Source organism: Lathamus discolor, chromosome 5, assembly GCF_037157495.1.
Source record: "Lathamus discolor isolate bLatDis1 chromosome 5, bLatDis1.hap1, whole genome shotgun sequence".
NCBI lineage: Eukaryota > Metazoa > Chordata > Aves > Psittaciformes > Psittacidae > Lathamus > Lathamus discolor.
The window spans coordinates 10,941,082-10,962,291 of NC_088888.1; the positions used below are offsets into that span (position 1 = coordinate 10,941,082).

A 21,210-nucleotide genomic window follows, 5' to 3' on the forward strand; every position below is an offset into this window, starting at 1 on the left:
TTGCCTGGGATGCCTGGTGTCTGCTGCTAACAAGACCAAGTTTAGAGACAAGGGCTGGAGAACCTCTCCTGTGAAGAAAGGCTGAGAGAGTTGGGTTTGTTCAGCCTGGAGAAGAGAAGGCTCTGGGGAGACCTTAGAGCAGCTTCCAGTGCCTAAAGGGGCTGACAAGAAATTGGGAGAGGGGCTTTTTGTAGTGACAGGACAAGGGGGAATGGCTTTAAACTGACAGAGGGGAGATTTACATTAGACATTAGGAAGCAGTTCTTCCCTGTGAGGGTGGTGAGGCACTGGCACAGGATGCCCAAAGAAGCTGTGGCTGCCCCATCCCTGGCAGTGTTCAAGGCCAGGTTGGATGGGGCTTGGAGCAACCTGGTCTAGTGGAAGGTGTCCCTGCCTGTGGCAGGGGGTTGGAACTGGATGAGCTTTAAGGTCCCTTCCAACCCAAACCAGTCTGGGATTCTATGACCTTTGTCTCATGATAAGCAGCACCGCCTTCCACAGAAAAGGAATTACACATCATAACAAAAATAAAAGTAATACATTGCTTGCAAATTAAGATTTTCAAGAGTGATCTTAATAGCTTGCTGCTTTTATAGATAGGACTTTCACGCAACAACAATGTATTTAAACCTGTTGACCTAAACTGAATTTCACAATTTTAAGACAGGTAACTTCTGTGTAGCTAAAAAGAGCTTGTTCTCAGCATGTCTGAGCTAGCTCGAGCATCCGTGAGCTGTGTGGTGGACATCACACAGAAGTAGTTCCAGATTTCTACTTACCCTTTTTGACTTCCCAGGCTAAACTAAACAAGCATACTTCTCTGAATGGCTTTGCTAATACTAATACTTTTTAGCAAAGCATATTTATTTGTCCATGGCCACCTCTTTTATTTATCCTCTCTCTTCGCTGGCATATTCAGAGAGTGATGACCAGTGATTTCAGGTGGGATGTGTAAGTCACACATTGGAGAAGGAATCGGTTTGTTTAAAACTAACTGAAAAAAGTATTAGAATAACCTAATTTTAGTGATTTCCTATCATTTTCAGTGAAAGTCTGGGCTCTCCAAGCTGCAGAAGAAGACACTGCACGGACTGACCTCGTGATAACAAAGACTCGGATCCCTTCTTTACCTCGTGACATAGTTGCTGCTCTGCCGTGTAACTTTTCATTGCCAAAGAAATAAATCTCTTACTAGTGTGAGGATGCCCCGATGGAAACTTGTGCAGAAGGTCTGGGTGAGGGATGGTGTGAATTATATTGCCATGGAAACCCTGAGCTGCTTTCATCCATTGACATTTGCACCCTTTTTGGCATTTTCACAGACACAGTTTTCAGAGCTCTTTTTTTCAGTAGTTGGGTGGAATTGATCAGTAGATTTACTGTTATCACCATAATAAAAAACTCTGAAGGTGGAGTTCGTGTGGGGGCTACAGCAGGGTTACATTTATCTAGCACATTTAAGCTAAACTTCTGAGCAGGAATTATATCTGAAGAAGCCCTATACTTTTAAAGACATCAGGGCAGAGAAAAAGGAGCTTGTCTCTTCCCAGACAGTCCTGAATCAGAAACAAACCACTGAGCAATCTGTTCTACATCTCTAATATGCCTCTTCATTGCCCTAGCAAATCAAATGGAATCCCTACAGCTGGTGAACTGAAATACACGCAAGACTTGATTTTCTTTTTCTTTTAATTTATTAATAAAAGGTTAAAAAAAAATCATAAAGCTTCTGGCAATATTTATGAATAATGACTAATTTCTTCAACCTTTTTCTGGCATTTAGAAATAGCACACAAGCAAATTAAGAAATCATTCAAATACAACTGTGTCTTAATTATTTTTGTTACCTACGTGATACACTCCTTCCACAAAAGGCCTGATTCTATTCTTATTTGCAATGGAGTTAATGGAGCTGTTCCTGACTAATGTGCATTAACAGGAGAACCAGCCGTACTATTTACAGGAAGATGAAAGGAGATTATTATAGTCAGCACTTTGAGCTTGCCCAGACCATTAAGTACTAGCACCTCGCCCATGGAGCGCTCTCATTATCTCCTCTTCTCTGTCCAAAGCAACTCCCCTTTGCCTGCAAAGGACTCTTCATCCTGACATCTGAGTGCCATCAAGTAAGCAAATGTCCACAGGAAACCTGGCTTCACTTCTTCACAGTGGCTTGTCAAGAACCCCATGAATGGCTCCTGTGTCTGATGGCCTTGGGCTGTGTCCTGCAGAGGAGCAGAAAAGCCACCTAAAACAGAGGTTAAAAGACTCACTCAAAACACAGGTAGCTGGAGAGCAGTCTTTAGAAGTCACTAATGGGAGTATTCTCTTCAGCAAACACCAAGTGTTCGTTAGGCTCTAGTCTGAAGAGTTTCAATCCTCTGAGGGGCCCGTGCTAAGAGTACCCAGTCTTTGGCAGCAAGTGGCTGCTAAATTGCTCAAGTGATTTTAATTCAAAACCGATAAGTGAAAATTATGATTAATTATATATTTGCAGGAGTTATGATCAGTTTATGAATGATTCATGAAAGAAAAAAGGAAGGCTAAATAGACTATGAATATCATTTGCAAGCAGTAATTCAGGCAACTTCATCCCCCAAAGCGAGGTCCTGCTAGTCTCATGTTTACCTAATGACAGCCTGCAATGCAAGGGGTCGGTGCTGTGCTGTGAATAATCTGTTTCTGCACATCAACGCAGCAAAATACAGCTTTGCTGTGACAAAGGGAAGGTGCAATCTCCAAAGCTCTCCAAAAACAAAGGCCATTCTTTCAAACAAATAGCTGTGCAAACTGTGCTCAGAGGGGTGAAGGCATATTGAGCGGAGAAGCTCAGCTCCTGATGCAGATGGATGTACTGGATGCAATTAGGAATAAAGACAGAGGAGCAGCTGGCCATGAATGCTGTCCTGGAGTCAAGGGACATGGAGTCGTCCCTGCCTTGAGTCTGAACCTACCATGTTTTCTCCCTGAGGGAGTGTAGTTTACACCCTGATTATACATTTTCCCTTCCAGCTTCTCACCAAAACTGGCATCCAATATCAACTGCCTTTGGAAACAGGATGTGAGACACCAGAGATGCTGCTCGTATATTAAGGCCAGGCTGGATGGGACTTGGAGCAACCTGCTCTACTGGAAGGTGTCCCTGCCCATGGCAGGGGGGTTGGAACTGGATGGGCTTTAAGGTCCCTTCCAACCCCAACCAGTCTGGGATTTTATGATTTCTGATTATAATTCCTATCTATAGGAAGGCTCATGGCTCATCTGGATGCAGTCTCTGGATTCAATGCAAGTCCTGTGCTCTGGGGTTTTTTTCACTCCATTTTGGAACTGGGTTGGTAAGGGAAGTGTGTGACTTTGCCCAAGGGTGCTCCATGAGCTCCTGGGCTCAGCTGCAATACAGTGGCAGTAGGCTGCTGGCTCCCCACTGCATGTTTTCTCTATGGATTGGATTTTCTCCCTGTTTTCTCAGTGCCAAATGTCTGGGACCAGTACTAGCACTATACCATTGCAACAGGAATAGCTGCATCCCAGTGGGCTAATAGAAGCACGATGGTCAACATGGTTTAAGGATATATAATCAGTTTTGTAGGAAAAGGCAGAGTCCTTCACAAGAACCAAGATGGCAAAATCGGAAAGGCCAGGTAAACTTCAGGGTAAAAAAGCCCCTCTCTAGGCCTGGCATGGAGGGAGCAAACATCAAATGAAGCACAAGGCAGAGACTCTTGTTCAAAGGTAAACTAAATCACTTAATTCAACTAAAAATGTGAAACACTGACCAAGAAATCTCAGTGACTTCTTATTCACATCCTGTTCTTGGCTTTACATTTGCTGCAGCTATGTAAAATATGCAGGACTAATTGCATCCCACAGAGGAAGGCAAAAAAGACAAGTTCAGGTAGCTGATCTATTGAAAATGTATTATCTCAGGAGGGAACAGGGGGCACGTGGCTAACTGAGCCATTGGTGGTCTGAGCAACCAGACCATCAGCAATTCCCCAGGAAAAACAGCCCAAAGTCCACTTCCGTTTGCAGCCCAAATCATGCTGCAGCTCTCACCCTCTTTCTCTCAAAACCCACCATAACCCCAGGGTGAGTTTTCTGTAAGGTCCCCACTCATATTCACTATGGCTGCTGTAAGGACATCCACCCCCTTCTCTCAGTATGTATAGTACTAAGGAGATTTCTCACCAGCCACATTGAGCTCTGACATCTCTTTAGGTGTACATGACAAGAGTCAACCACTGGAAAAAGAAGAAGAAAAGGTGCATTTAAATAGTGATGTTACACTAAGTATTCAAACATGTGTCTTGGTACCTTCAGGCTCTGAGTCAATGACTACAGTTCTTTTGTCCCTCACAGGATAGATAAGCTGTTTTGGAACTGCCTTTCCCCCTTATTACAATTCAGACCCAGACACACTTTCCATATGTTGCTTTCCATGATAAATTATTGCAGCATCTGCAGCAGGAACAATTGCTGGGAGAGGCTGGCACCTGTGTTATGGCAAGTGGAAGGGATAGCAGGGTTTGGGAATGTGGTTATCCTACAGATCATAACACAGGTTCAGTGCTTCTGCTTGGGAAATGCTCAGCTCTTGGTGCAAACCAGATTTAATGAACTCTGAGCCACTGAACTAAGCACGGAATGCAAACAGGAGCCAGCAAGATTGTAAAAGGATTTTGTGAAAGATCTTTTTTAACACAGTGTTGTCAAATAACAGTCCCCAGACTGATAAAGTGCAGCACTCAGCCATATCACTATGGAGCACAGCAGGATTTTTGCTTCAACTAGCTGATAAAAAGCTTGATGGATCCCCATTCTGCTAGCTATCCTCAGGCCGTGCTTGCAAGACAAACAGCAGCAGTAAGCATTTGTCTGCTATTTCCTTCTCAAAACGAAGACGTTTTGCAACTCAGAATTAACAGATGGGGCAGTAAGAAATGAGGGCATGGATTTCTTTTTGTCACTTCCTCAAAGTCACTTTGAGCTATGTCTCCAACAATGAGAGTGTGGGGGCAGTAAGGGAAGACTCTGCTTCGGACATGGATGGCCAGCATTGAACTGTGCTCACCGTAGCGAGGCTGCATGGCTGGGAAATACCTCCCACCCATTAAGCACATACAGGCAGGCAACACCACTGTTGGCATCAGAGGCAAAACCCCCAGTAACATACATCACGCATCATCTTTAACTAACATACTCAATGGGCCCACTGCAGACCTGGAGAGAAGGGAAAGAGCACTCTTACCTCTGTTGCCGTCATCAAAATCTGTGATCCGCCCTCTGCTAAGTTTTGAAATGCATCTACAGACGGAACAAAGAAAATCTCATTTCATGAGGAGAAAACAAGAATGCAGTGCAGACATAAGGCTGTGGCAGCTGAGGAGCAGGGCTGCGATCCCTGTGCTGGGACGCTCTGTCTTGGTTAAGGGGTCCACTCACACTGCCCTGCCTCTGCACTTCTCTGTGCTGGGTACCCCCTTTTTCTTGGCCCTGGGATCACAGCCTGGAGAGGCATCCCAATTGCAGGGCCAAAATGCAGGACGAGTACAGGGATAGGGAGTGCTCAATGTGACTGCTTTCATCTCCTCCTGCAATTTGTTCCAATTGCACCTCCTGCCTGAAAACTGACAAGAGAACAGTGAACTAATGAAACACATCTTCCCACAGGGAAACTTTCTGTTGGTCCTTTCCCATCCTCCCTGGCAGTGAGTGATCACAGTGTGTTCTAAAGAAACCGATTCTCTTGAAGTCATTAGTATGCCTTGCAAGTTTTTTCCAGGGAATATAAATGCAGATGCTGCTGTTATTCAGCTCCAGTCGGAAATTAACATTGCTGAAAGTTTTCTGACAGAACACTTTGCCATCAGGAAATTTAAATCCATTCAAATATTGATATTCTACGTGCACGTTTGTATTGCAATTGGTCTAGGAGAAACGTTTAAATCCAAGTGTTTGGATAAAGTCAAAACATAGAATTTTGAGTTCTGTTTATTTATTTTGAAATTACTTTTCCCCTAGAAATGCACTGTTATAAACAGTAATAAAAACTTGGAACAATTTAAGCCTGTCTGTCCTTGAATGACACATTCCTCCAGGAGCCTTTTTCCCCCACCCTGAATGGAAAAGGCATTGTAAGACCATGAATGTTTTGAAACCTGGCTGGCTTTAGACAGAAGTGCAAGGCTGCTGCGTGAGTGTAGGAACAGGGCAAAGGGGTGCACTGCCCATTTGCCTTTTAGGAGACAAACAGAGCTACCAGCACAATGAAGCACATCCAGCCTATAGTGCTCTGAAGAAAGCCATAGAACAAGGAAACCCCATGTTACACCCAGCTCCTTGGCAAGGCTGTATTTGCAGGGCTAGGCTTGCACCTAACAGTCTTCCTAGGAACAAATGACAGTGCTGAAGTTACCTCCTCTGGGTAAAGTGCCCCTTTACCGCTTCATTAACTCCCATTAAATACAGTTTGCAAAGAAGCTGCTGCTTTTGCTTTGGGTCTTATCTCTGGCTGTCTTGAAAGGATAAGCAATGAGTTAATGGAACAGATTTTATCTTTCCTGCTGCATTCACACCATCATAAAGGTGGACTGCCTTTTATTTCCACGTGGCACTCTTATCCTCTCCTGTAGCGATCTTATTCACAATGATTTGAAAAGTTTGAGAAATATATTCCCCATTAAACCCTCTGTCAAGTGATAACTGTAAGAGTTGAGGGCGTTTTACGATCCCCATTACACACAGCAATGAAACTTTCAGAGAGTCCTTTCCACGTGAGTGTAAAGAAGTTGTCTTTACACTGGCACATTCGTTAGTTGCAAGAGGACCTTTTTGAAGATAACATGGAAGTAATTTAGGCACAAAAATTTTCATCTGCAGCAAAAGACGTGTAAAATCACAAGGAAATTGATGTTTACAGGTTATCTTTCTTTTCATGAAAGCATTAAAATCAGGACACAGTCTGGCTTTATGAGCTGCACTCCCTTGAAATGGGGTTTTAAGCAGTGCCATCTGGGCGGATCCACTGACCACTATTGGCCCATCAAACATCAGTGGTAAAAACACATGGGAAATAATGAACACTCATTTCCATGCGCTGTCGAAACCCAGCTCGTTCCAAAGATGAACTAAATTGCTGTAGCAATGTTCTAGCACGTGGGTCACAATTGCTGGGTTTGTTTAACTACCAGCATTTCCAGTCAAAATGCTTATTATTGGAGTAGTAAAAATTATGCTTTCGTAAAAGAGAATTCCATTTACTTTCAGGCAAAGGCTTATTTACAGACATTCCCTCCTTGCAACTGCCAGACAATGACTGCACACAACACCGGCATTGGGGGGTTTATCCACTGAGAAGGACCTCAGACCTCCTCCTTGCCAAAATCTGAGAGAACTTTACGTAAGTTGGTGAGGAAAAAGTCTCTCTAATTAAAAGGGGGAAAAAAATATGTAAAAGCACCTCCGTGGCTGTGATTCAGACGTCTCTGATTTTTAACCACAAAAAGCCTTCCATTTGAGATGTGCTGCCTTGTTCCTCTCCACTGGGCATGAATGCATGCAGTCTCGCCTCAGTAGTACCAGCAACGCTCCACATCATCCTGCAGGAAGCTCTGCTGTGGACCAGGATGCTCAAGCTTGCGTGGAAGGGCACCAGCACAAGGACACAGGCTGGTTTCAGAAAATGAGTCTTAGTGCACAGGGGCTCTAAGGACAGGCCTGCAGAGGCCAGGTTAATTCACGCAGCAAAAACGGATTGGCAGCTGAAGAAGCTCTGGGTATACATTAACATCACAGGGCAGCGCGGTACTGCTGCAGCCCACAGGCAGTCTGACGAACTCTGATGGGAAACTGGGGGGTAACTTTCCTTCTGGCTCTTTTCAATGACGGCACCACTGTATTCCCAGCTGCTTTCTCCCAGCACTAAACCACTCTCTACCAGCCAGCTGCTCCTGTGGGAAGGAGACAAATCTGGCTTCTGGCAAACAGGCTGCTCAAAGGGCTGCCTGGACCATGCCTGGCCTTTGGGGGCAGGTTTGTTATTTCCAAGCTATGCGTTGGACATGTATTTTCACATCTAGCATTGTGTCCCTTGCCTCCTGCCTCTGCTCTCAGTGTACCTTTGCAAGCTCCCCTGGTGCCACAGCCCCTGCCCTATCCCAGGCCCCAGCACTGAGACTCACAGGTCATGGTTTCAAGGCGCAGCATGCAACACACGAAGTCAGAGAAGCCAATTCTCCTGGCAGCATCGCCGTACCGCAAGGTCATGAGGCACAGGAGCTGATCGTTAGCAGTCAGACCTGTGGGGGGAAGTGGAATGACAGCACTGCGGACACACTGTGGGATGATGGACCAGCTCTGATGGCCTTGTGCACCCTGCAGAGAAGCTGGGCCCTCCATCAGACCCCACCTCGTCATGTTAGGTCTCTGCATCCCTGGAAACAACAGTTTGCCTTTCCCCAGGTTTGTGCATAGGTGTTGGGGTACAGTGGTGGCAAATCAAAGTTCTTCCAGTCATTAGAACTGTGGCTTCAGTCAGCAAGCAGGAAACACTGAGCTAAATAACCTACTGTTATCTTGTTTTGCCTTTTCAGCTTTTATTTTCTGTAAGAAAGGGTGATATTCTTTGGCTTAGAACTGTTAAAGTCTGGCGTAGCATTTACAATACCACTGCTGCTTTCTGCTAAACAGGGAGATGCTACGTACTCGTGCTATTATGCGGTGCAGCATGCCTGGGATTCTTAATTTTTACATTTTCTCTTCTATTAGGAAATGGTGAAGGGTGCATTTCCTTTTTATTAGCTGATTATTCAGAATTTGTGTCACAGTCTGTTTGGATGGAAATTGGTATTCAATTGAATGAACAAAAATTGCCTTTTAGAATGATTCTTTTATTAGTTAAATAAAACTACCCTAAATGTGCTGGCTATATAAAAGGAACGATTTAAATATATTTTGCACTAAAAGCTGATTTGCTAAACAAAAGAGAATTTTTCTGCAGAGAGCTGGACTGATAGCTTTGGTTTAATGCATTCTCGGAGATTTCAGACAAGTCTCATTTGTCCCTGGTTTTCAGTGGCTCAGCTAGAAGAGAAGTAGCTTTCCTCATTTTTCAACCAGCTCTAAACTTTAAAGGTTTAAATGCACTCATCATGGAGTTAAATCACTTAAACCATCAGAAAAGAAGGATATGGTTTCTCCACACCTACGTAGGGGCAGATACACCCATGGAGGTGGATTAGTACATCAACAAAATCTGGTCCCATGAGCCTAGCTGGAGGAGGTCTCCAGCAGGAAGCGGACACACAGTGCTGGATATTTAACTAAGTAAAATACATCTGGGCTTAAGACACATTCCAAATAAGAGAAACCTGATTTTATTTTTTTTTTCCCTAGGAGATAAATCCAGTAGTTAAAAATCTAATTAATGACATTCCTTCTTTGATTCTGGTTTTAAACTGCTGCCAAGAGCCACTGTAGTGGTGAGCAGCGAGTTCTGTCTCCGTTTTAACCTTCGGGAGGCAGTGGGAATTCAATCAAGCTCCCTCTGGAGAGCAGATTCCAGCAAGCATTTCAGCTGCTTACAAGATGTTATAATAATGTCTTACACTAGTAAAACACCAACAGTTTGGCATGGGCAGTGGGATATGCTCTGAAAACTGCTCACGTGGCAATGTCTCTCAATTACCTTCATCAGCAAGATCCAGGTGTCAGTCCTCTCTGTTCCCAAGATGTTCCAGTTATGTGTTATTGCTTGTTTGTAAGGTTACTCCCCACACCTTTTGCCTGCTGGATTCCTTACTCTGGGTTTAGTCAGACTTTAAAACACAGACTTCGTATTTCCCTTTTTGTTTTTATTATTACTATTTTGATGCATTTAATATTGCCAACGAGCTGCTTATAAATACATGTCAGGGCAGCACTGCTGTTAGTGCAGCAAGCCTGCTTTATCCTGGCAGACAATTTGACCCATCGTTGTCAAGCTCTGAAGCATTAGGACAACAGTAACCATTAAGCACACACCTCACTGTTCTGCTGGGGAAAGCATGGAGCACTTCGGGAGCAGCTGGCTAGAAGCTGTATTTGAATACATTAGAACCATTCCCAGAGGTATCACCAAACTCTTTCTGGGGCTGTCCACTCCTTCCTGCTTACAAGCCAGGACTGGGATCATCCTAATGCAAAGCCAGATCCAAATGCAGCTGTCTGGCTGAGATAGGTGGCAAGAATAAGCTTTAATTTTCTTTTTTCCCCCCACTCAGAACCATTTACAGCCTGACATGCATTGAGTTTGTCATTTAACAGTGCCTTTTTATCCCTTCGAATACGGCTTTGGTTGCCAGGACTCCTCAATGTACAATTTTCCTCCCAGTTTTACACTTTAGCACCTTTCTCACAGAATGGACCTGGCAGCTTCTCCTCTGACATTTGGCACATTAGTGCTGTGCTCCTCAGGCAGACGCTAATGCTCTTCAACCTCGCAGCAGCAAAAAAGTCACACATACGTACCCTGAGCTGATGGCTTCTATGGATAGCAATTCTGCACTGCGCTTTTCCTGCGGACAGACCCCTCTGCAAGCTCCAGGGAGCCAAATGGGAGCTTCTCTGCTGTACAGTTATTAGAGGACTGGCGGCTCAGAGCTGTATGTCACACATGCAGTCTCTGGAGAGATGACCCAGCTAAAACGTTTCGCTCATATACTTCACTTGAATCCTGTGTTCAGCTCCGGGACCCCCACCACAAGAGAGACATTGAGGTGCTGGAGCAGGGCCAGAGAAAGGCAACAGAGCTGGTGCAGGGCCTGGAGCACAACTGTGAAGGGGAACAGCTGAGGGACCTGGGGGGTTTAGTCTGGAGAAGAGAAGGCTCAGGGGGGACCTTATCGCTCCCTACAAGTGCCTGACAGGAGGATGGGGGCTGGTCTCTGCTCCCAAGGAACAAAGGATGGGACAAGAGGAAATGGCCTCAGGCTGCACCAGGGAAGGTTTCAACAGGGTATTGGGAACAACTCCTTCCCCAGAGGGCGGTCAGGCTTTGGAACAGGCTGCCCAGGGCAGCGCTGGAGTCGCCGTCCCTGGAAGTGCTCACACACCGTGCAGACGAGGCGCTCAGTGCCATGGGTTAGTGGTGGCCTTGGCAGTGCTGGCGTAAGGATTAGACTGGATGGTGTTAAAGGTCTTTACCAGCCTGGCTGATTCTATGCTTCTGTTTGGAGGGCTCCCATGCGCGCACTGCAGGTTTCAGCTCTCGTGTAGCCAACAGGGGTCAGTGCAAACTAAATAACTGCCTGTCACTGTGGCTTTCCCTTACAGGCTTAGTCACTGCCCTGGAGAGAAACGGCAGGAACTGGGGCAAGTGCCGAGCATCGACTCTTCCTTGCTCCTTTCTTCTGCTGGATGTTCTGTCCGTGGCCTAGAGAAACTATAGATAAGCTGTCTGCAGGCTCTGATCAGTGCCGTGCTTCTCTGCATCCCTGCTGCCTCATCAGCTGCATTGCAAAGGGTTTCTCCATGAAAAGAGTTTCACTGGCCTACAACAGAGCAACTTTAGAGCAGAGCTGTGATTTAACCGGCACCTCTGTGCAATCCAAACCACTTTCTTCCTGAAGCTCTTTTTTCTTTCCTTTCTCTTTTCCACCCTTTCCCTCACTGCAATAGGGACAAGAAAGGGAGTTGCTCAGCACCTATGGACGTACCTGCTGCCTGTATTGCACTCTTCAGTTCAGACACATCCAGAAATCCAGAGTGATTTCTGTCTTCCCTGCTGAAGATATCCTAAAAAAATCCAGAAAAGGGCATATTTCAAGCCCATATCAACACTCCCCAAATTTACTACTGCACCCAATTACACAGAATGCTTTCTCTCCTTAATAAATAGGCTGCAAGGAAGCTCAACAGGTGAGATGGGGTGACCACGACAAGGGAGACCCATTTCCAGAAGGCTCAGACAGTATGTTACTGTGCAAAAAATCCCACAGTTTTGGGTGTGTGGAAGCCTTTTTGCTGACTCTCCCTGGTTAATGTGTGCAGGCAGCAATGGAAATACTCACACTTTGACTGACAAAAAGACATTGTCTGTAACACATCAAATAAGCCAGGAGTCCCTGGGTCCCAGCATGGTGTGGGATCATTTTTCCCAACACAGCATTGAAACCCCACAAGCCACACTTGAGGAGCTATGAGGGGGAAAAGCACCATTGCTAGAAAGGGAACTGGCACGCCATGTCCTGGATGGTCTAAGGCCATCTCAGGAGGCATGAAACAAAGCAGAGCCCACCCAACCCTGATCAACCCTAGAAAGCAAACTAGTGTCCTCACTGCTTCTAGACCTAATGCCTATCCCGGAGCAGAGACATTTCTCCCAGACTTTCATCGGATCCTCCAGGTTTCCACTACAAACTGCAGTAATGAGGAAATGGCATTTTTCAGATTACTCCATTCAAGAACTCATTTCAGCTTGGAAAGCTTTTAAAACCATTGCCAGTGGTGGCACAAAGATTTCCATCAAACTCTGAATCTGATTGGTCTTCCTACCTTTTCCCACTTTTCCCTCAACGCTCCCTGCAATAGAAAAGCTTTGGCTGCTCCTTTGGAGCACTTTACACACACCACTGCTTCCTAAGCCCTAAGCCTTTGAATGAGAACAAACCTGACCCCCTAAGCAAGCAACATTTTTCCCCCCAGTACTTTGATCTCACCAAGCACCCGTGCCCTGCTGATGAAAAGCCCAGGAGTGCAGTATGAGCAAAGAGAGCAGCCCCCATATACCATGTACTTAGTGAGACTTCGCCAGAGGCTCCCGAACTCCTGCAGTGTGAGTCGGCCATTCGAGTTGAGCTGTGCATTTAGTTAAGTATTGAGCAGTTAATGAGAGCTAGACCTGGCTGTCTTTGTTCCCGAGGATGCTGCCTTCACATAAAGGCAGACATAAGGTGCAGTCTCTTCTCTCTGTCACTTTATGTTGAGAAAGCCAAGAGCTTTTCTGCTCTCAGTCATGCTCAGAGTTAAATTCACCTTCTTGGCACATTGGACAGCTGCTCATACCTATGCTCACAAGCAACAAAAGGTTTCTATTTGTACATCACCTTTAACCACAAGGGAACCTACGGTGATCACTACACTTGACATTTAGCTACTGAGCACAGAGGTCCATGTGGATGAACACGACCCTGTGCTCCAGGCGATGTGTGCATATTGCCTTGCCTCTGCACACGAAGCAGCATAGTATTAGCTCCAGGTGGATCCTCCTGGAGGAACAGGGTCTGAAGGAGCCAAGAGCACAAGGAGCCGATTGTGACTGCTGTTGTCAGAAGGCACCAGCAGCCTTTGAGCCATGCATATACCACATGTGAGGAAGCACTTCCTCACCATGAGCTGCAGGAGCCCAGGGTGTCAGTAGGCATCCCATGGGGATGCTTGAAGGACTATGTCAGTGGACCTGCTCCCCTCCACACACCATCTAGGAGTCCTGGGCAGATGTGCACCTCACCTAATGCAGCCAGGATGGTGAAAGCTCCCTGAAAGCAAAACTCATCACCAGTGAAATATAAGCAGGTAAGTGCCACTGCTATAAAACCAGAGTGAAAAAAGCTGATCCTGTCTTTGCAGGTCAGGATAGGCCACCACTGTACATGGGTAATATGCTGCCCAGAATGAAAAATCCATCTTGAATTAAAGCAGAGCAGTAGCTTTGTCAGTTCTTTGCATCTGCCATGCATTCACTTAGCCCAGGAGAGGCTCTGGAAAAGGGGGACAAGTCTCTTTCACTGGATAGATGCAGAAAGCTTGTAAATAGAGAGGGACCTCTAGTCATTTTTATTTGTTCAATGGCAGTTGGCAAAGGTCTGGATATGCTTCAAAGTTATTTCAAGAGACAATGAGCAAGCAAGGGGGAAGAATTCATGTTTTCATCAAGGAGCTCTCTTGTTCTACAATGGCCAGCAGTGTATTTCCAGTTGCTGTGGTTTTGGCTGGGATAGAGTCAATTTTCTTACTAGTAGCTGGTACAGTGCTGTTTTGGACTTAGTGTGGGAATGTTGATAATACACTGATCTTTTAGCTGTTGCTAAGTAGTGCTTACCCTAAATCAAGGGCTTTTCAGTCTCATGCTCTGCCACTGAGGAGGAGCACAAGCAGCCAGGAGAGAGCATAGCACAACCAGTACAGCTGACCTGAACTAGGCAAAGGGATATTCCATAGCATAGCACATCATGCTCAGTATAGAGACTGGGGGTGTTGGCTAGGAGCCACTGATATCTATTCAGGGATGGGCTGACCACTGGTCAGCATGTGGTGAGCAATTGTATTGTGAATCACTTGCATTTCCTGAATTTTATTCCTCCTTTTTTTCCTATTATTATTACTATTACATTTCACTTCATTTCAATTATTAACTATTCTTATCTCAACCCACAGGTTTTACCTCCTTCCAGTTCTCCTCAGCATCCCACCTGGGGCAAGGTGGGGGCACATAGTGAGAGAGTGGCTGCATGGTGTTTAGTTGCCAGCTGGAGTTAAACCATGACACCAGTGTTGTCTTGTTAATGGTAACAAAACTCTGTGATCCATCTAAATAGGGAAGATACACTGGAAAAGATGAATGGCCGGCCAAAAGATGATTTGGCAGTGACAGTGCTTCTCCTCCTAACACCAGCCCTGCTGGCAATGATAGCAGCCTGCTCAAGCTTCCATCCCAAGCCATAGTGGTTGTAACCATGATGGAAGAGCTGAGCTATGCCTGAGCTCTGTGCTGTCTCCTCACCTCAGGCTCTGCACCCAATGATGAAGCTTAGCTGAGCCCTGGGACCTGCAGAGGGGAAAATGAGAGCAAAGATTTAGCTGGTAGCAGAAGGTTGACCCTCACCTTTAGGAGACACACCAAAGCCAGTGAATGCATGGCAAAGTCCTGCATAGACCCTGGGGCAGTTATTTATTGAGGACTGTGTCTAATTTTTACTTGCAGGTTCTCACACTGGGATGCTCAGCTCAACCATAACTCAAGGCAAGGATGGGCAGCACTGGGGAAGTTTATTGCTTCTGCAGAAAGGATACATCCATCAGAGCTAAAATGCCTCTGCATGAATCGAAGCTGAATCTTCCTCCCAGGCTGGTCATTTCATCTGTAAGGATTGACAAAACACAGGAATTAGAGAGAGCAAGGAGAGTGGCAGAGGCATCAGCTCACCATTTGGAGGGAAAGAGGACACCAATCTGAAGGCTCACGTAGCTAAAAAGCCCCAGATCTGGCTCAAACAGCAACCATGGCTATGTGCCAGGCTGAGGTCCACTGAGGGAGCTGGACATGCCTCAGATATCTCTACTGCTCCCTTCCCTAAGGACAAGTGCCCTCTTTGGGCTCACAGGAAGCTAACTGCACATTCTCTGCCCACCTTCCTGCCCTAATGGCAACCCCTCCCTCTTTAAATAAGGATAGGGAAAATTACAGTGACAAGAAAGGCCATTTATGCAGAATTAGTGACTCCTAAGAGCGCTTTGAACTTTGTGCATGACTCAGTTGGTTTGAGCCCTCCAGCTGTGCCTGTCTCACGCTATTTTCCAGGTGGGCAGATTAGGAAGGCTGGGATATGCTGGAAGCCAGCTTGAGGCCTCTGCAGAGGAGCGATGCAGGCCAGGTCTGAACTGGGAGAAACTGGCTGACAGTGAGGAGAGTGGAAGGCACAGCTCCCCGGGGAACTCACTGGTGCAGCCCAGCCAGGGAATGAGTTCCAGCTGCAATTGGTGGGGCACACAGCAGGAAGGGATGCTCACGGGGACTGCAGGGACTTCCAGAAGGACAGCATGGGGTGGGACAGGTCTGCAAAGCAGAAGGAACCTTGGTGGAGGCAATTCTCATTCTTCAGGATCCAACAGTGCAGTAAGCCACACTGAGGACTTTTCAGGTGTATCAGGACACCGCTAAATCCTCTAATTTACACTAGACTAAGGATAGGGAAGCACCAAAGACATTAGCTGGGGTTTAAGAGCATCAGGATCACCTTGCAGGATCACTTCATTAAGGAGTTCTTGCAGCTGCGAGGCATCGATTTCTGAGCCCTAACGTAGAATAAAATGCAAACAGAGGTCTGTGAGCATAGAGTTTTCCCCTGTGTCACTTTAGCCCAAAACTTCTTTACTCATGCGCTGTGGCCACCAAGAAGGACCTCTGCTTATATCAGAGGAGTAGCAGCACCTTCTCAGGAGTATAACAGCTCTCCACACCGCTGGGCCACTCTTTGTTCTTCCTCACAAGAGTCTGCAGGGCACTTACAGACATTCCCATCACCACAGGGTATTTTCAGCACTGAGGGAAAGTGAACACTTGCTGATTTCATCAGCCCCTAGCTGGGGAGTTATCACAGAATCATAGAACAGTTTGGGTTAGAAGGGACCTTAAAGCTCATCCAGTTCCAACCCCCTGCCATGGGCAGGGACACCTTCCACTAGACCAGGTTGCTGATGGGCAGGCTCAGTGGGCTGCAATGGGCAAGCTGACTGGGAGCAGAGGCACTGCTGCTGCTGCTTCCCTCTGAGCTACCCATTGGGGAACCTTTCTACCTCCCACCTGATACACGCCTGGGGCATTCAGCAAGGTGTTCGTTTTCACCTTCATGCATTGATACAACTATTAACCGCAAGAGGTCCACTGTGCAAAGGCTTTCAGCAGTGATTTTTTTTTCCTCTTCACCAAGTCAAGGAGTTCTTAATAAGTGTTTATTAAACCATTGAAAGCATCTCCTGTGAACACAGAGAGTTTGGCTCTGAAAGAGCAGGAATCGATTACTCAAACACTGTCTGATGTCTGGTTTCCAAATGCCGTGAAGGCAAATGGAAAATGATGATGATGGGGGGGGAATACCCAAGGCTTCCTAATTGCTTTCAGTAAATAAACAAACCAAAGCCAAAAAAGTACACAGGCAAGCCCACCACCAGCACAACCACAAATCTCCAATCCTCCACTGATAGATGGGGCTATCCAACCTACCCCAGCTGAATGTCTCATTTTTCTGGTGTTTTTGGCAGGCCAATCAATACCGTTTTCAAGGTATCTGCTTGAGGATGGAGCTATATTTCCCCAAAAAACACTTTTCTAAATGGATTTGTACCAACGTCATAGATCAGTTTTTCTTTTTGCAACTCCACATCCTCATTAATTTTTCTTTTTCAGCAAGATGTTATAGGTAGCATACCTGCTTAGCGTATCGTAGGAAGATAGCCTTATAGGAGCTGTCTTGGGTTTGTCTTGGTAGATCCTGGATCAAAGATAAAGTACACAGATAAATAGTTCAGTTCCAAACCATCTGGAGGCAGAAGCCTGCAGATCCAACCAGCACTTCAGAGAGGGCAGGGAATGCAAAGTATAGGCTGCAGTTTTAACACCCCAAAAGTAAAGTGGACTGGGAATGAGAAACAGCTAGTGCAATGAAAGATCCATAGTTTGGATGTTATCACTTAGTATGACCAGGAAGGAGCAGCTCAGGGCCTGAGGAAGATAACAGAATACATCCAGGGTGGAATTCAGCAAGTCAAACATGAGAATAGGTGTACAAAGCCTAATCCTTATTGATAGCCCCAGTTTAAAGCACTAGCTTTTAGGTGTGCAAAGATTCATGTGAACCGAGAAAAATAGAGCAGGAGTTGACTTCTCTTTTCTCTTGCACCTTCGCAACCCCAAGCAGGCTTGACTGTACCTGAGCAATTGCAATTCAATGATGAAGTGATTTTTTCCAGCCCTCTGATGAGAATCCACCAGGCACTAAGGGGAGCGATCCTTAACATTATGAAGTTTCCCTCGAAAATCTAAGCCTAAGTCCCAATGCCTTCATCTCTCTGCGAGATAATTCACACCAGTGAAGCCCAAATACCTGAACAAGAGCAAAAAGTGCTGGTACCATAAGTCATCAAAGTCAAAACACTGGCTAACAACAACAGCTGAGTAAATTGACAGCTTGTCAGGGAAAAGAGATAATAAGCCACCATTTACACTACACCTCTAATGGGGCTTAATTGCAGGCTGGAAAATGAATCACAAGGAAAGGTCTCTGTTTTCTGTTCTCCTGAAGCAGTTTTACACCTTTGGCTTCAAAGACCTGCACTGAGTTTGCACTGCTATAAATAACAGCCTCTCAGGAGCAGGGTTTTGTAAGCAACTGATGAGGCAAGCAGCATCTGGACCAGCTCTGGCAGTTTGCACAGTTCACTGTGAGGAGGTCCAGATGGTAGCTGGGCTAGAGAGGCTGTAATGTGGGTCGAACTACAGGTGTAACCACATTTCAAGTGTAATTTCCCTTATATCCTTGAAGATATCCTGATGAAAATTACAAGAAATCTTCTTTGGACCTCACCCCTATGGACTCCTGTGCCTTATATGGTGAAAGCACTTAAGTGAAGCTATTCATTCAGGCATCTATGACCCTCTTGTGGTCTTATCTATGAGCTACCCCCTATGGGGAAGTCATGTATGACCCCACTGTCAGGTGTGAAGTCTTTTTAAAAGAGGTCAGACTCAAGCTGTGACTTTCTCATTAGTTTCCCCCTCTCTCCTCCTTAGATATGTACTCATTTACAGACATTGCAAGAGTTTACTATCTCTGAAGTGCTCTCCCCCTGCTATATTTGGTTGGTCAAAGTATTTAATGTGGCAAAATGGAAGGACGGACAGACAGGCTGACAGAGGGACTGTACAAGATTTGTTTCCTTAAAAAAATCAAGCTCTGAAAGAGACATATGTGAAGAAGAGAGGCTTCCTTGTCACTCCTGTCTCTCCAGAGACCTCAGACCGGTCACCTGGTTGTAGAGTGCCAGACTTGAACTCTTGGACAGGTACTGGGTGGTGAAAGGAGAAAAGAGCAGAGTGGTATCTGGTATGGGGAGAAGGAAGAAGAGGAGTCAGTAGAGGTGGCTACCAAATGGTCAGCTCTCTGGGAACCATTCACCACCACCAGTATCCACATCAGTTTTCACAGACTCTTACCATTGGCGGCACTGGGCTGGGTGGGGAGTTTGAGCTCCTGGAAAAGAGTTACAAGAGTCAAACTGGGAGAGAACAGGCCTTTTCAGAGCATCTCTTTGCAGATATGGCCGAAGGCAGGCACCAACAGTGCCTGCAGCCCTGCAAGATGCTCAGCACCCACACCACCCAGCTGGTCCCAGTTCAGTCAAGCCTGTTGCACCAGTCCTGGGTCTCTCTGTGCAAGCAGACATGATTCTCTAGCTGCTGGGGAGCATGGCACCAGCAGCAGAGTAATGGGTAACTTGTCTCACTTTTAGCATGCCAGGGCTAATCTCACCACACAGAAGACAGGGCTGCCCCACCTTGAGCCACATAAAACATTCACCCGCTTTCTCTTTGCCTAGTTTAAGAATCAGGAATAAAAATAGCATATGGGCTATTAAAAGACAACAGCTTTTTCAAAGGCAGCATCTTTCAAATGCCTGCAGGCTGCCTGAAATTCAGCTGAGGTCACCATTCCTTCTGAGACTCAGTAGCGATATTCAGAACTCGAGTTTTGCATTTGGTAGAGAAATCAGGCAAGATGGATGCTATTTCAATAACATCTATGCTACCATACAGAAGAGCTGCAGACCCACAAAAATGGGATCCCAATGCTTGGCCTAGCTCAGGAAGGTCTCTGAGGGTCAGAGGCTCTCCTAGAAAGAGAGGCTGAGACTGAGACATCTTGTGCATTGCTCGTCATGCTGAAGGCAGTCCGGCCAGGAGCACAGGCGTCTTACGTTTGTTTTCCATAACCAAGGAGTTCCCTTAGTTGGTTCTGGGCCAGGGGCCAAAGCCTAGAGAGTAATCTCATGATACTGTAAGAGCTGCAATCACCTCCATTATAAAGCTTGCTAAAGGAAAGCCACTGTACATCTGATTCTTGAAAGTCATTTGGCAAGGCTGAACAGTGGGGTTTGCTCTTCACACAAAGCACACCCTCCTGTTTATGTGAAAACATGATAACAGCTGCCTTTGCATGAATTAAGTCACCATTTTACCCACTAAACTTATCTTCAAGGCCCTCTTCATACCCACATGGAGCCCTGCCAGCCTGGCTATGAGATGGCTGGGTGAAAGGATCGGGGCCTTTCACTGCTCTTCATTTCTCTAGATCCCACTTTGAGCAGTACGGGACCTGATCCGTCAGGCAGCGTAACATAAGAAACTACATAACAGTTGTTAAGAAAAACAAGCTCACATTCCTCCTTTCAATAAGGAGAGATTTCCCCACAGCTGGAGGGGGATATCTCACAATCATTGCGTGCTTGTGTGGCTCTTTGTACTAAAGCTGACACCCTTGGTGGCTGCCGATGAGCTATTGCCCTGCTCTGCAGTGACCACCCCTAAGCATCCGACTATACGTCTGATCCCCCTCAACATGGTGCTTTACACTCAGCTGTGTCTTCCCAACACACTTCTAAAGTATATTAAAAGTAAATTGCCACATTCGTTATTTTGACATTAAATTGTTAAATCCTGGCAGACTGTAGGTCTGGGGTCTTTAAGGAGTACTTATCATCTTACTCATTGTAGTCTTGATTCTTTGTGAAGATTCTTAAAAGGAATTCAAATTCTTGGCCCTCTGTTGCAACAGGAACAACAGCGTACGTTCCTGGGCTCAGGATAAAGTAGGTGGTCACGTCTCGAGTCGAGGCAAAAGTTTGCTTCAGAACTTTAGAGTTCTCCTGAAAGAAAAATGCAACTGGCTGTCTCCCCTCTGTGTCAGCAACCAAAGTAAATCAGCAGCTTGCACCCACAGCAGCCTTACATTCCCCCACAGCTCTCTACATATACATCCATCTAACATGCCTTAACCTTCCCAGTGGGATGAAAAGCCCATCCAGGTGACACACTTTGTTCAAGGACACATCAAAAATGCACAAGGGTGGAAGAATTGAAAGAAACAGAAGGCAAAACGAATGTATGTGGATTTGAAGGGAACCTGGATTAACATTGAGCAGACTGGAGCTCATGAAGGACTCAAGGATGAATACTCTTACTAAAACTTCCCTGAGCTCTAGTGTGACTCAGAAAGCTCACTAAGCATCTCACCCAGATGACAACACTTCAAGAAACACAACCCAGACCTTCCAGCAAGTGTCACACAAAACCAGAATATTATGATCTTCTGTTATTCCACTATTTTTGCTGAGATGAAACAAATATAACGCAGCAGCTATTACTATGATGACATGTTAAGATAGCATAATAAAAAACCC

At 45.8% G+C, this 21,210-nt stretch overlaps 1 protein-coding gene across 4 annotated transcripts in view; it reads right to left on the bottom strand.

Moving 5' to 3' along the window:
- Window positions 1-1,732: 1,732 nt before the first annotated feature.
- CAPN13 (calpain 13) overlaps window positions 1,733-21,210 on the bottom strand; it is a 48,086-nt gene continuing 28,608 nt past the window's right edge. For 3 of the 4 annotated variants that reach the window (XM_065682661.1, XM_065682658.1, XM_065682659.1), the window contains 11 exons: window positions 20,516-20,676; window positions 18,968-19,004; window positions 17,184-17,246; window positions 15,993-16,050; window positions 15,049-15,116; window positions 12,766-12,834; window positions 11,694-11,772; window positions 8,181-8,297; window positions 5,249-5,304; window positions 4,189-4,241; window positions 1,733-2,248 (listed from right to left, as the gene is read on the bottom strand). In XM_065682661.1, the coding sequence (XP_065538733.1) occupies window positions 4,215-4,241; window positions 5,249-5,304; window positions 8,181-8,297; window positions 11,694-11,772; window positions 12,766-12,834; window positions 15,049-15,116; window positions 15,993-16,050; window positions 17,184-17,246; window positions 18,968-19,004; window positions 20,516-20,676 (735 nt within the window). In that variant the 3' untranslated portion in view covers window positions 1,733-2,248; window positions 4,189-4,214. The remainder of the gene's footprint in view (window positions 2,249-4,188; window positions 4,242-5,248; window positions 5,305-8,180; window positions 8,298-11,693; window positions 11,773-12,765; window positions 12,835-15,048; window positions 15,117-15,992; window positions 16,051-17,183; window positions 17,247-18,967; window positions 19,005-20,515; window positions 20,677-21,210) is intronic. The other variant, XM_065682660.1, reaches the window with a different exon arrangement.